This window comes from Nematolebias whitei, chromosome 22, assembly GCF_014905685.2.
Source record: "Nematolebias whitei isolate Nwh7 chromosome 22, NemWhi1, whole genome shotgun sequence".
In the NCBI taxonomy this organism is placed as follows: domain Eukaryota; kingdom Metazoa; phylum Chordata; class Actinopteri; order Cyprinodontiformes; family Rivulidae; genus Nematolebias; species Nematolebias whitei.
The window spans coordinates 16,580,873-16,594,699 of NC_056519.1; the positions used below are offsets into that span (position 1 = coordinate 16,580,873).

The 13,827-nt window shown below is 39.6% G+C and overlaps 1 protein-coding gene across 1 annotated transcript in view; it reads right to left on the reverse strand.

The window, feature by feature from the left end:
• Positions 1-13,827, reverse strand: part of sema3c (sema domain, immunoglobulin domain (Ig), short basic domain, secreted, (semaphorin) 3C) — a 58,266-nt gene that overhangs the window by 24,292 nt on the left and 20,147 nt on the right. The window contains exons 3-6 of the mRNA XM_037695905.1: positions 8,471-8,631; positions 7,772-7,834; positions 2,255-2,374; positions 974-1,064 (exon numbers count right to left, since the gene is read on the reverse strand). Coding sequence (XP_037551833.1) covers positions 974-1,064; positions 2,255-2,374; positions 7,772-7,834; positions 8,471-8,631 — 435 coding nt within the window. The remainder of the gene's footprint in view (positions 1-973; positions 1,065-2,254; positions 2,375-7,771; positions 7,835-8,470; positions 8,632-13,827) is intronic.

Genomic DNA, 13,827 nt, shown 5'->3' on the forward strand with positions numbered 1-13,827 from the left:
TGTCTACTGTTGTACTGATAAATTTCTCCTGGAGGGTAAACTATATCTTGGCTGCAAGTATCAAGTTGTGAAATCCTTCATTTTCTACAACTGATAGCAGTTGGTCATTAATTACAATGAAGTTTAGCAACTTCTCTTTTCTGCACTCACTCTCATACAAGGCGGCCACATTTTCTCTCCCTCCCCTTTTCTCCTCTTCCTCCTGCTTTTTTGCTCTCCATCTGTGTCTTGGAGCTCCTGTTACACATGTTCTGAACAATTTTTTTTATTATGGATCTGGTGAGCTGGACTTTCAACGCAATCGACAAAATATTTTCAACAAAGCAACAGGGTCCTGGAGAGCCCTCATGACCCCCTGAGACTCACGCTGCAGGATATGTCATGGAGGTGGGAGCTGATGTGTCTTTCCATTTTGTCTCAGGAGGACGTTGAAGACATATATAATTGGATTTATGATAACAGGTTTCCTGCTTTTTGTAATCGGCTGGTTTCTGGTTTATCAACATGCAAAGAAGACGGCTGCAGCTAATTTGGCCCTCGTCAGGCTGGCTGCCTTGAATGTTTGGTTCATGCTACGAGTACTCAAAATCAATTGATTTACGAGCTAAACCGTAAGATGGAAGAGATTTGTGAGAATCACATTCCATCTGCAGCTTCTAGGACTCGCCAGCATGTTGGAGACGACCTTGAAGGAGGCTCATAGCACGGATCAGTGGAATGCCCTCAAATCTGGCCATTTTGGATTGAAAGTTCCAGCAGGACTCAAGGCTGATGAGAAAAAAACAGTCTGCCTGAAGAAATCAACAATTGTGGCTTATCTGAATCTGACTCCCCTGTTTGGCCTCGAAAGCAGGCTGACTATCACATTTCTCCTGGGAACTAAGGAAAAAGCTTTGTCTATAACTATGTTTTCAGTGTTGATCCTAAAAAGAGTTAAGTTTACAGAGGTTTAAAAAGAGATGAAAGCACCTACTGATCATGACAGAGACTGTATTTACTCGAGGATTGAAGGAGCATCTCCCCTTTCCGGGTTCAGTCTTCGAGTCAATGTAAAATACTTGTTCCTGCCACAAAGAAAAAGGGAAACAAAAGTCAGACATGTTGGAAAAATTATGTATTTGTTCCATCTAATGTCTTCTACCACAATAAAACTGACGAGTTAAACAAATGTCCTACAAAGCAGCCAGGGTGTCCTTCCAGTGGATTTAAAGGATGCACAGGGACAAGCCTATCTTAGTTGACCTTAACTGGCCTGGATGGGCCACCAAAAAAAGAAACAAATCTTTTATTTAATAATATTTTAGAGGAAGGGAGGAATTTCCAAGCTAATGTGTTGAACAGCCATCTTTCCAAGCTACTACACCCTTTTTGTGTCAGAGTCCAAGAGTAACCTGGGAGAATCACAGCAGTTTCTGACCCATCCAACAAAATATATCATATTGGACGACATCAGCCAAACAGAATAATTCCAGTAAAATGTGTCTCGTTTGCCAAAATCTGATGGAGGTGGACACAGTGCAGCTGGAAGGCTATGATATGATAATTGGATACTATAAAACTAAATCCAAACACCCTGCAAAGATGGAGGGAAAAATGAACTAATCTCTCAGAAAGAAAGACACAAAACAGCTTTCAGGTGCAAATGACATGTCTCCTTCCTGTTGCGTTTTAAAATATCGTAACAGCTCGGGACACACTTTCAGAGCAGTAGTCCGCTCGTATTTCACCAGTGTCTTCCTAACAGATCTCTTTTCTCAAGACACAGACATCACTGAGCTCAGGGGTTGCAAACAGAGCAGTCTGCCTTTTCTAACAAAAGCCCCAGTTGACAAAAAGGCACCACGACAAAATGCACCACAGTGAGAAGAGAGTCTTGCTTTCTGCTTGTTAGCGTTTTGGCAGTGGTTCGTGGGGGAATACATTCACTCGTGGAGCACTTTTCTCCTGGAGGGCTTTCCTGCTCAAACCTCCAGAGCTGTGTGGCCGGATATGAGAGCCCAGAACACACCAGACCACAGCTTTCTACCTCCTATTCTCTCATCTCATGAGGTATGCAGCTGATGATGCTCGGTTCCTACAAGTTATAGAATCTCAAACACATGGCGACACTTCATTCATGCTGCAATTGGATTATAGCAGGTTTACATGTTCAATATTTTTTGCAGATGACGATGTGGTGTCATTCCATACCCTCTTAGTTGCGGTTTATTCATTCATTTTCCTCACAAAAGTGGATCCGTCATGGTAAACCCACCTCTGGTCTTCGGCCCCTGTTGATGTACACACAGACAGGACTGTATGCTCCACTGCCACACATAAACAGGTGAGTTCTGTTGTATGGTTGCACCACCCGCACGAAGTTCCCACAGCCGTGCTGCAAAGCACAGATAAACAAAGGGAAACATTTCAAACAATCTATTAAGGGGAGTTCAGTTTAAAAATTGCAGTCTGTCATGAAAAACATTTATTGTTATGATTTTTGAGTTTTCAGCCTGATGGTTCAGAGGCTTTTTTTTTTTTTTTTTTTTAACAAAAGTCATAACTGATTGGGAAATGGCACAAGCTTTAAAAAGGTTTTGCTTCATCTTTGAACTGGTCATGCAATGTCTATGAGGTAACTTTACCCTGAACAACAAAACAAAACAGAATATTCATCCTGTTAAAAGAGAGTCATTCCTTTCCACTGTCGCCTCCTTGCTCAAGATAAACAATTGCAACAAAATGAAAATTAGAGACAATCTGCGAGTTCCACAGATCAATAACTTTTACTAATTGGCATTTCATGCATTTCACATTTCATAATTTACTGATGCAACTGTATTGTATTATAATAGGAACTGAATTGACTACAACTGATTTTGAATCTGGTTCTAAACAGAACTCATGATTTGGACTTGTTTTTTTTTGTTTGTTTTTTTTTGTGTGTATGTGTGTGTTGCCGTAAGATGACTTTAGTTGTAAACTGTCATTATATAATTCAGTGACTAGAATATGCTAGTAAATTTACAATAAATGGATGAATGAATAAATAATCAAACAAATAAAAATAAACAAACAAACAAACAAACAAACACATACATAAATAAATAGTTTTCTTATTGTTTTTTTCACACACACATATTTTCAGGAGCTTGCTTGCTACTCAATAACTGCCAATACTGGTTTAACATTACCTTCAACAATTTCCTGTGGGATCAATAAACTTCTATCTTATCTTAACAAGACAACTAGTCAAGTTGTATATACTTTTAAGAAAAGATGGTTCTTTACAAGTTTAAGTTTTAAAACATTTCAAAAAAGGATAAAAAAACATGTAATTTTGTTTTTGCTAATTTAGGTTTATCTGATTTTCACATAAAATTCACTGGTTACAACCATGTACCTAGTATAAAAATATTCTGCGCAGTAGATTTAGAATAAAATGAAACACAGTAGATGAGCATAGGGCACAAAAACTATCTCCATCTTTTACCACTTATCCATAGTCGAGTCACGGAAGCAACAGGTCCAGAAGAGAACCCCAGACTGTGTTCTCCCTAGTGACACTCCCTAGCACCTCCTGGGGCCCTGAGGTGTCCCAAAGGCCAGAGAAGATACACAATCCCTTCAGCAAGGTCTGAGTCTGCCCCTGGGCTTCTTACCGATGCCGAAACACCTCTAAAGGGAAACATTCTAATCAGATGCCCAAACCACCTCAGCTGACTTTCTGCCCATGAGCCAACTTTGACTCTCGTCCCACACAATTAGTTTGTTTGAATTACTGTAATGAAAACAACTAATATCGGTTTAGCAGTTTTTATTCTCCTCTGCACGTATTACAGTACTGTACTACAATAAATACTTCTGCTTTCATATTTTTATTTATTTATTCTGTGATCCATTGAACTAATCAAACATACCAAAGGCAAGATTTTATTCCTGGAACCTAATGTGAAAAATAAAAGTAGTACATAATTATTACCTCTGCATGCTATTCTATATGCGCCAGTAAATTCAAGTTTTCTCCACTGTTACTACAGTTGTACAACGGCACAATCAAACAATCCCAGCGCTCACTGATCAGTAAAAACAGAGTCTCAGTGGTTAGAACAAAAACTAATCTCTGTGCTTCCACTTGCTAAATGCAGAAGCAGAAAGTGCTGGACGTTTGAAGCTAATTAGGCTTGAACTTGCAGAAATCAGATGAAAAGGAAGAGAAGTGGAGAAATACGGGGGAGGTAAAGAACATGCACCAAGGGAGCTGTCAGGAAGTTGGACATGACTACAGAATTGGCAGCTGGCGCAGCTCACGGCTGGTGCACGACACTCCACTGAGAACCATCAACATATTGCAACTGCATATTTTACCATCTCACAACCATCTTTGTTATTTATCATCATCTTCTTTCTCTCTCTTTGTCAACACACCCACATGCTCTCTGCGTTCGGGTCAGATCGGTTCTACAGAGTCACATATGTATACGACCCTATCGTTTTTCATTTTCTTCTCTGTTTCAACCCATACGTGTACTCGAAGCACTTCGAGCGAGCAGCAAATTGATTTTAAACAATGTAGCCAATCTACAAGTGGCCTCTGATGGCTCTTTCTTCCACAGCAAAGCTCTCTAGAGCGCTATTTATCCACAGATCTTATTGGAGAAAAGGAATTTAATATAAACAGATGGAGAGAGTGACCATTACAGATGCAAGACGGCTTTATGTCGAGCAATGAAAAGCCTTTGAGGAAACAGTGATGAAAAAACTGATCAAAGGTAGAAATAATTAACAGAAACTGAAACTAGTTGAACATGGAAGAGATGTAAAAATGACAGCGGGGGGAAATGGTGAGGCCATGGAGCTACTCTGCACAGAAATCACTCTTCCCCCGTATCTGCAAAAGATGTGCAATTACAAAGAGCTACACAAATCACTTGGTTATTAGAAACAGTCCTTCCTCTGGTCCTGCATGGGCAATCTGTGCAAAAACATGGCTCTAGTTCTCCCCGGAATGTCAGGGGTAGATAAAGTGCACAAACAAACATTTAGCAAAGTGATGCTTTTGTATAAAGCAAATAACGGCATGAAAATAAAGAACTTGCATAAAAATATTTCCGCACAAGTAAAAACTTCCCCTTTTTCCTTATGTGTTATAGATTGTAGCGCTTACACGTGTTTCAGGTGAAGCCAATTAAAGGAAAACAAATGCAGAGACTGAATTTGTGTTGCAGCTTCCGCTCTGAATCAAGCTACCTTTTAAATCTCCCTGTCAGTGAGTTTATTTATAAGCTTTGATTTATACAACTTTTTCCTACACTCTGTGGCTTCTAATTGTTGAACAGCTTATTCTTGGACAGACAGTTCTCGCCTGGAGGACTTCAGTTGGTGACCTTGTGCACATCTGTTGCTAGAGCTTGCACAAACCAACATATGCAATAGATAATACTGAATGCATATTTTTGGAGGAATGGGAAAGAAAACAGCTGAGAATATCATTAATTTTGACTTTCTAATTCGTCTTGGATGATTTGGTTTACTACATTAATGGTTCTGAAGCGGTTGTGTAAAGAATTAAGACTGCCTAACTGTGAGAACATTTAGGTGAATGCTAATTCACAAATTATGATTTTGTCTAGTCGGAATCAGTCAACTTTATTGTCACTGCACAGTTAGCACAGCAAAAATACATTTCAGTGCAGCTGTCCAAAGACAAGGGTAGACGGGGGTGCATGGGGGCTGCAACGTCGTGAAGCGCTGCCCTTATTGTTTAGAAAAGAAAAGGGAAGAGAAACATGAGGAAAGAACGTATAAAAAAGGTCTCACACGGTCCTTGACACAAAGGACACTGTGTAAGGTGGTAAAAACTACCTCAGCACAAAAAAAAAGCAACAAAAATAGACATAAGACATTTTACAGTGGGAGGGAGGCCAACAAAGCAATGAGATTGTCCGTGAACACTGCCAGAAAGTTCCATAGTCCTGGTAAGATGGCACAGTGTCTATCAGCTGGCTCAGCTCTGATAAGGGCCCACATATGTTCTTTGGTGGTGGTGGTGGGAGGAAGCAGGAGCAGAGCTTCATGATTTACATGTCCTCCAGGAGCGGTTTGAGATAAGTTGGCCTATTGAAGGCCAAGCAGGGAAGCCATATTCAGGAAAACAACAATTATTTTGGAGCAGGCCGACTCTACTGATTTTCATGTCTGCCTTCATGGTTTCTGCTGCTACACTCAATGGCAAATCCAAACAGCCAGATTTGTGTTCATTCTGCCGGTCCGTGCTTGTGGTCTTTTCCAAGGTTGATTCATGCCAGCGAGTTCCAGGCTTGCAAAGCATCGAGTCTGAGCGCTTGAAGCACAGTACAATCCTTCGTATAAGGCAGGCAGCCTCACCGTTGTCAAAACTGCTGCCGATGTCTTCCTAATTTGTCGATGTTCCAGGTACCTGCCGATTCCAAAAAGAAGATAATCCTGTTGTCGTAATCCAATTATGTACACGTCGTGTGTCCCTTCAGGGCAGGAGGGTTCTCCTGCACTCCGTTTTCTCATCGAGAAAATTGTATTAATTGCGTTGAGAGACCAGCTGATCAGATCCATAACTGATGATTCGGAAGATGTGTAAAGAGAGGCTCTGAGAAAAATTCACAGGATAAGAGCAAACGCAGGAGGGAGGCAGGAGAGGGAAAAGAAAGTGTCCGTCTTAGCTGAGAGCAAGCTGGGGAAAAAAATACTGAACTGGGAAAAGATTGTTTTTCATGGCATATTTTAGCTCTTAACCTCATTGCCCATTTGCACCTTGATAATGCATATTGCCCTTTCTTTCCATTTACGTATTTTATTTTGTATTTTTTAATGTATGGGCTACGCGCCTCCTTTAACTGCTGCCCCATGGATAATTTTTTTTTTTTTTGAATTTATTATGATTTGTTCAAATCAACCTCTTCAAAATTTTTATTTTCTTTGTTTCTGCTGCTCCCTTCTTCAGGGGTCGCCACAGCGAACTATCTCGCAGGAAGACTTGACAAATATTTTTATGCCGGATGTCCTTCCTGACACAACCACAGACCACTGAGCTACCACAGCCCTCTGTGTGGAGCAGAGAGCTGCTATCTAGGATGCCCAGGGAAGCAGATGGTGGGGGTTAAGGGCCTTGCTCAAGGTCTCAGCGTGGGGTAAATAAGGGTGGAGACAGGTGTTGGTGTTTCACCTTTCCCACCCACATTTTGATGTTGGTACGGGAATCGAACTGGCGACCTTCGATCACTGGTCCACCTTCTCTAACCTCTGCTCCAACACTCCCCACCTCTTCAAGATAATTACCAGTAAATTATGTTTTGAAACGTTATTTTCTGTGACAAACAAAAGATCACAAAGATATTTAAATTTTCCTCCAAATGAGCCAAACTTTGTCGTCATTTTCTTGAAGCGCTCCTGAGTTTTTATTTAAACATTGTTCACAGTTCCCCTCCATTTCAGAACAGAAGTATTTGATCATTTTCAGAAGAAATTAACTGTTTTAAGCCATTTAACATTGGACCACTGAGCAAACTCAAGTGATAAGCAACCTTTTATCTATATAAATACCTTAGAATTGAAATAACATTCAAAAGGACTCAATTTGAAATTTCAAACTTTAAACATCTAGAGAACAAAAACAATCCCATGTGATTTATTTTTTTTGCCACAAAATGAGGGGAAATCTTGTCATTGTCTTTTTTTTTGGTTGTTGTTGCTTTCACAAAAACAAGCTGAAAAAGCAAAAAAGATGAGTTACTTTTTAAAAAATCATTGTTCTTACTGTTGGGTCCTTGCCTGCCATTTGACATTCTTCTATTTTACTTGTAGACGCAGGCCAAAACATCTGGAGATAAACACAAAGCAGCATTTAAATTAGTGACTGAGTGTACAGGTAACTGGAAACAGAGAAGATAAACATGTTTGTGTGTTTAATTATCCTCTATGCAAAAAAAAAAAAATAAAAAAAAATTACAGCAACTAATTGTGGAAAACAAACAGAACAGATCTCTTAAACTGTTCTCGTTACACACAGATCCCAGCGTCTGTAATTGCAGCTAGCCATCATTTGTGGAAAATGTGTTTTGAAACCTGGAGATGCAGGTTTAAAGGTCCAGACCAATGAATATAATGTGCAATTTAGAGAAAACAAAACTTGAGAGCAGCACTCTCAGGTGAACCTAAAAGCTCTCTCATTCGTTTGTGCATTTCATATCTGACAATTATGCAGAAGATAATTCCATCACTGCACTCACAATTGATAATAAACGTGCTTGGGTAGTTTTATGTGGTCTTTCAAATACCCCCAGACGTGCACTGATCATAGCAAATAAACAGCGATTTGCATATGAATGCAAAATAATTTATTAATTTTTTCTGTTCATTTGCTTCATTATTCGTTGAGTAAAATAAGCCTGCGATAAATGACAGGATTGTAGTTTTTTTTTCCTCCCCAAAACACTAACTCTAACCACATGCTAACCTTAAGAGTGCCGTGGGTGATGTTGTTGAGGTCCATAGAGAGAACATGGTCCTTGCAGCCCACATACATCCTGTCCTGGTCCTCGTCCATGTGCAGGATCCTGTAGTCCATGGCCTTGTCTGATATGCTGTAGTGTTCAAAGGACTGGGAGGCCTGCAGGTCTGAGAGGCACACGGGGAAGAAAATGCAGGAGGAGATGTTCAAACAAGGATTTGTCAACATTGAGACAAGGATATTTTTTCTCCAGCTATTAAATTCAATTCATAATAAACAGATACACGAACGAGATCTGAAAAGAAAACGACGCTTCGTAACTTTCAGGATTTGGCGGCTGTTCTTTAAACATGCCAGAGTTCTCGTACTGGGTCTACAGCTGACGCCAGATATTTACACAGCGTGCAAGGCAGCTTACAACTACAACACAGGCTTCATAGACAATACTTGCACAGGAGGTCACTAGAAATAAAAAAAAAAAATCCTTTTTGTTCAGATGAGCATAAGTAGTGTACCTAATCTGCTGGGAATTCAAGAAACAAGTCAAACAAGGAGAATTCCTGGTGTAGACAGGGCTGTAGTCAAGACCACTAAGAAGTGATTCCTAAAGGAGATAAAGTCTATGTTTAAAGATTGGGTCGAGATCCATCTTAAACAGACTCAAAGCCAAATCTAAACTGAGGCCAGAGAAAGAAAAAGTATCTGTATTATTCTCTAAACTGCTTTTTACAAGACAGAGTGAGTCAAACCTACAGTCTCGCAGGATTTGAACAGGTTTAAAATATGATGAAAATGGCACACAGCTTTGTATCTCAATTTTAAATACTGTTAAAGTAGAGAAGACTTTAATTTTTAGTATAAGTGTAAATTGTGCATCTTAAAGTTGTGATACACCACATTGTGAGCTTGCTTTGTAATACCTTCCCTGACTTTCAATATATTGTCAGGCCAGATCATTCCTGATGAACGTCTACGCTGACGACACAGTTGTTTATTGTCGAGCTAGAACAGTTGCTAAGGTTTTCCAGCTTTTCCAGTCTACATTCATCATCCAGTTTGTTCCATCTCAAGCTGGTGCTAAATGCTGATAAAACCAAAGGGATGCTATTTTCAAACAGGACGTCGGCACCAGCAATTTTTCCTTCTATCTTATCTATGAATGGTGTTCCTATTGAGTTTGTTGATTCTTACAAATATTTGGGTATTTTGGTTGATTCGCATCTCCCTTTTAAGCCTCATGTCGAAAACTTGGAAAAGAAATTGAAAGTAAAACTGTGTTTATTTTCCAGAAATAGATCCTGCTAACTATGAACACCTTGTAACTGCTACGTTCCTTCTCTCCACTGACTACGGTGACATTATTTACATGAACACTCTTGCAAGTACCTTGCAGATGTTGGATGCTGGCTGTAACTATCATACCCATCACTGCACCCTGTATTCACTGGTTAACTGGTCATCATTAACTTCACACAGACTCTCTCACTGGTACATTTTCATCTTTAAATCACGCCTTGGTCTGTTGCCTTCATATACAGTATCTCCTCCTACATGTCACTTTGTCATTGTGCTCTCAGGATATTATTACCTGCAGTGACCCCTCAGTGCAGACTGAATATGGCAAAAGGGCCTTTTCTTACTCTGCTCTTGTTTCCTGGAACACCTTTCAAAAAGATCTGAAGCTCTCGACCTTGACCTCACTAAGGGATTTTAAACATCTGTTAAGTTCATGGCAAAAACCATTGCACATGTTCCTGTTTTTAGTATTTTACATTGCTTCACAGTGTAACTGTTTTTGTTTCGTTTTAATACCATTTCTTTAATTTACTGTCCATTTTATGCTTTTTATGATTGTCTATTGTTGTCTGTACCTCATCTGTGCTATTTGTTTAAAACAGGTCTCTCTTGTAAATGAGTCCTCAAGGCTCAATGAGACTAACCTGTATAAATAAAAGGTTAAATGAATTGTACAGTAATTACATAAACAAATGATTGTGCTTGCATCTCAGTTATTTATTTTGCAGGTTCTTTAGCATGTCGCTGCTTTAGACTTGGAAGACACTGCGAGAAGATGTATTAAGTCAAGTCATGATGTGTTTCTAATCATAAAATTTATTTTTGAGTGACCACATACTTTTTAACTTCACTTTAACTTAACCTCATGGTTTATGTGCCTCAAATGGATCTTGCATCTGCTTCTCTGTTAGTTTAAGTGTTTCAACCTCACCCTGTAAACAGTTTAGGTGCCTCAAACCAATCAGGTGGTTTATGCACCTGTAGATGAACAGATGCTCAGATATATTCATCAATTAACGCGGATTCCTCATTTTTCTGAACTGAATAAAACGTGCATTGAATTTAATGAAATGCAAACGTGAGACGTCATTTATATTTGACCCATCAAAATGAATGCGGTCATTTATTTACAGAATCAAAGTTTAACATCAAACATTTACATTAATTTGGCAAATTATGAAAATAACAACATAAGCAATCAATCAGGAAAAATCACACGGCCATGATTTTTCCGTTGCTTCACCACAGACATTTATGAAAACTGTACAACTATGATCTTTTACCCACACGGATGTGGATGAGCACTTTACACAGACATTTCTAAAATATCTGGAAGAATTTCTACTTGAGAGGAAAGTTTAAAGGGAAAGAAGTTAAAGGGAGTAAAGATGGTATGTGAGGGGAAGTGTTCACCAGAACCGACACTCTCCATCAGAACCCAGCTCACCTCGGTACGCTTGGTAGGAAACTTGACTCATTACCTTTCTGAGATTAATCAGCAGATATAGAGTTCCGTTAACGCTACCTGTCCAGCGTCTCCTTCGGATGGCTGTAGCTTGTCAGAAGTAGTGGCGAGTGGAAAGTGTTATATTCCCATGACTCGGAAGAGCTCTGTTGTCATGTCAGGATCTTCCCGTCTCCCAGAACTGGGCTTCTCTCACAGAACTGGTTGAACTGTGTATCCAGCAGAACTCCAACAGCACTCCATCAGAACTGAACAGAACTGTCCCAGAACTGAGTAGACCAGGAGGTTCCGACATTTTTAAGATCTCTCTCCCGGTTCACTTTTGGGAGTATTCCCATTGGTCAGAAACAACCAGACGGGGTGTGTTTTGTGACGTAAGAGGTTAGAAGACAGCAAGAATTGTTATGAAACAGATCAGAAATGTTCTCACAGACAGAGAGAGTTTTGTTTTGGCGAGTTTAGAAACAGGTGCCAAAAACCTCTATATTTACGTCTGAGAGGATTCTAAAAACATGACAGTTCGTTCCAACACTTGTTTTGCGTTTGACTCCAACCTTGGAAACGTACACTTGCTCATTCAAAGGCAGAAATCAGAAAATGCATAATTACTCTGTAACAGCTTTGACATGAGTTCTAACTTTGCATGAGAATAAAAATCATTACACAGTTAATAAAATTGATTAGTTCACTGCAACTTCTAAAATGGTTTGAACTAAGACACTTTGATTATCAACATTTGTAAAATAGTAATGATAATAAAAGAGAGTGTTCTTTTCACTTGAATCTTCAAGAAAGAAAGTCTCAGGATGGGTGAACCTGTATTTCTGGATTCAAATCAATAAAATGACAGTTCCTGTCCCACAAGGTTCTTAAGGTCAAGGGTTTTGACCTTAGGCTTAGTCGTGACACCAGATTAAGTTCACTACACACCTATAACATAACCAAGTACATAGTTTAGGTTTGTCACCTTATCCATTCAGTTTGGTCACCTAGTTTAGGTGCTTTGACCTAACTGCGTTATTTAGGTGTTTTACCGCAACTAGGCAGCCCAAGAAAATTTAAAGAACAATAAACAATTTCACATGTGAGAGAACATGTGTTTGTCTTATCTTCTTGTATCATCTGTTCATTCTTCCTGGTGTTTCCCCCCCATGTGGTCAGCTCCTACCACTCCAACCTGTGCTCCCCTTAGCCGTCTTGCTCCATTTCCTCCATGTCTCCCTGTTCTCAGTTTATTTGCAAGTTCTTTCTGCCACGTCAGCTGTTTGGTTTAGAGTTCAGTTAAATAAAAAGAGTTGTTTATTTTACCTTCGAGTTCCTCGGTGTCCGTCTGGGTTCAACACTACGCTGATCCTGCCAATATAGTTTTAATAGGAGTTATTTGTGCATCTCTACATATGATCGGTATTGAAAACTGATTCACATGTTTGAATTGTCAAATGCGCTTATGGTTTCAGACTGACATGTTGTACAGCCATGCATCAATGTGGACACAAGCATAGAAAGTAGAACTAGTATTTGTCCAAGATTGTGGGTGAACAAATGTAAGTTTTATGAGCAGCTGTGATGCAGCACAAGTCTCCAAGTGAACTCATTTTTATGAAAACCTTGGAACCTGACATCTAGAAACTACTTTTATTGGATGCATTTGAGACAATGGGAAGCATACCATCAAAGAAAAGTTGGGATTATATGGTGTCTAATCCTGGACCTAAAGGGCCGCTATCCTGCATGTTTTAGATGTTTCTCTGCTCCAACACACCTGGTTTGAATCAATGTGTGATTCTCTACAGACCATTGAATCAGGTGTGCTGAAGCAGAAAAACAAGTCAAACATGTAGGACAGTGGCCCACGAGGACCAGGATTGGACACCCCTGATATATGAAAATGTTCCTACTTTCTACTCATTCAGTTTTTAACACACAACATACCCAGAAGCTTTAGATATATTATACAAAGCCTTGACTACTGAAGCCAAATTCATGCATATTTATCACTTTCAATCTGCACTAAGAGGACGGGTTGAGGGCGGTAACGTAGCTCTACAGCCTCCGTGTCCTTTTCTGTTTTGACCCTCTCTAGGCTCTTTGTGCTTTTTTCCTCTAGTCAACAAACAGGTTGGCTGTGCTTTGCACTCCCTCAGCCCAAAGTCACATTTTCTTGAATGCTTGGCACATGCTTTTCAGGTTGTAACCCTTTATCTTGCAGGGAAGTGGCTTTTCTGTGGCACCTCTTACTCCCATGGCAAGCTGTTGTTGGGTGCTTATGCCATGGAGTGTTTAACTTAAAAAAAGGCAAGTTAACCTCTTCGAGCAGAAGCGAGTTTCCCACGGCTCTACACTCCCTACTTGATCTGAGTTTAGGTAAACTGCCTTATCTTGAGATGAGGAGGCTGATTTTGAGTACTGTATCATCAGTGATGGGTGCACAAGTGGACTGAAATTCAGCTCAAAAGCAAACAGAAGCAACATTCAAACTGGAAGTGTCTTGCAAAGCAATTCATTTCAGTTCATTTATATAGTACCAAGTCACAAAAAAAAAGTCATTTCAGGGCAATGAACAGAAACACACACATATATATATGTATATATATATGTATAT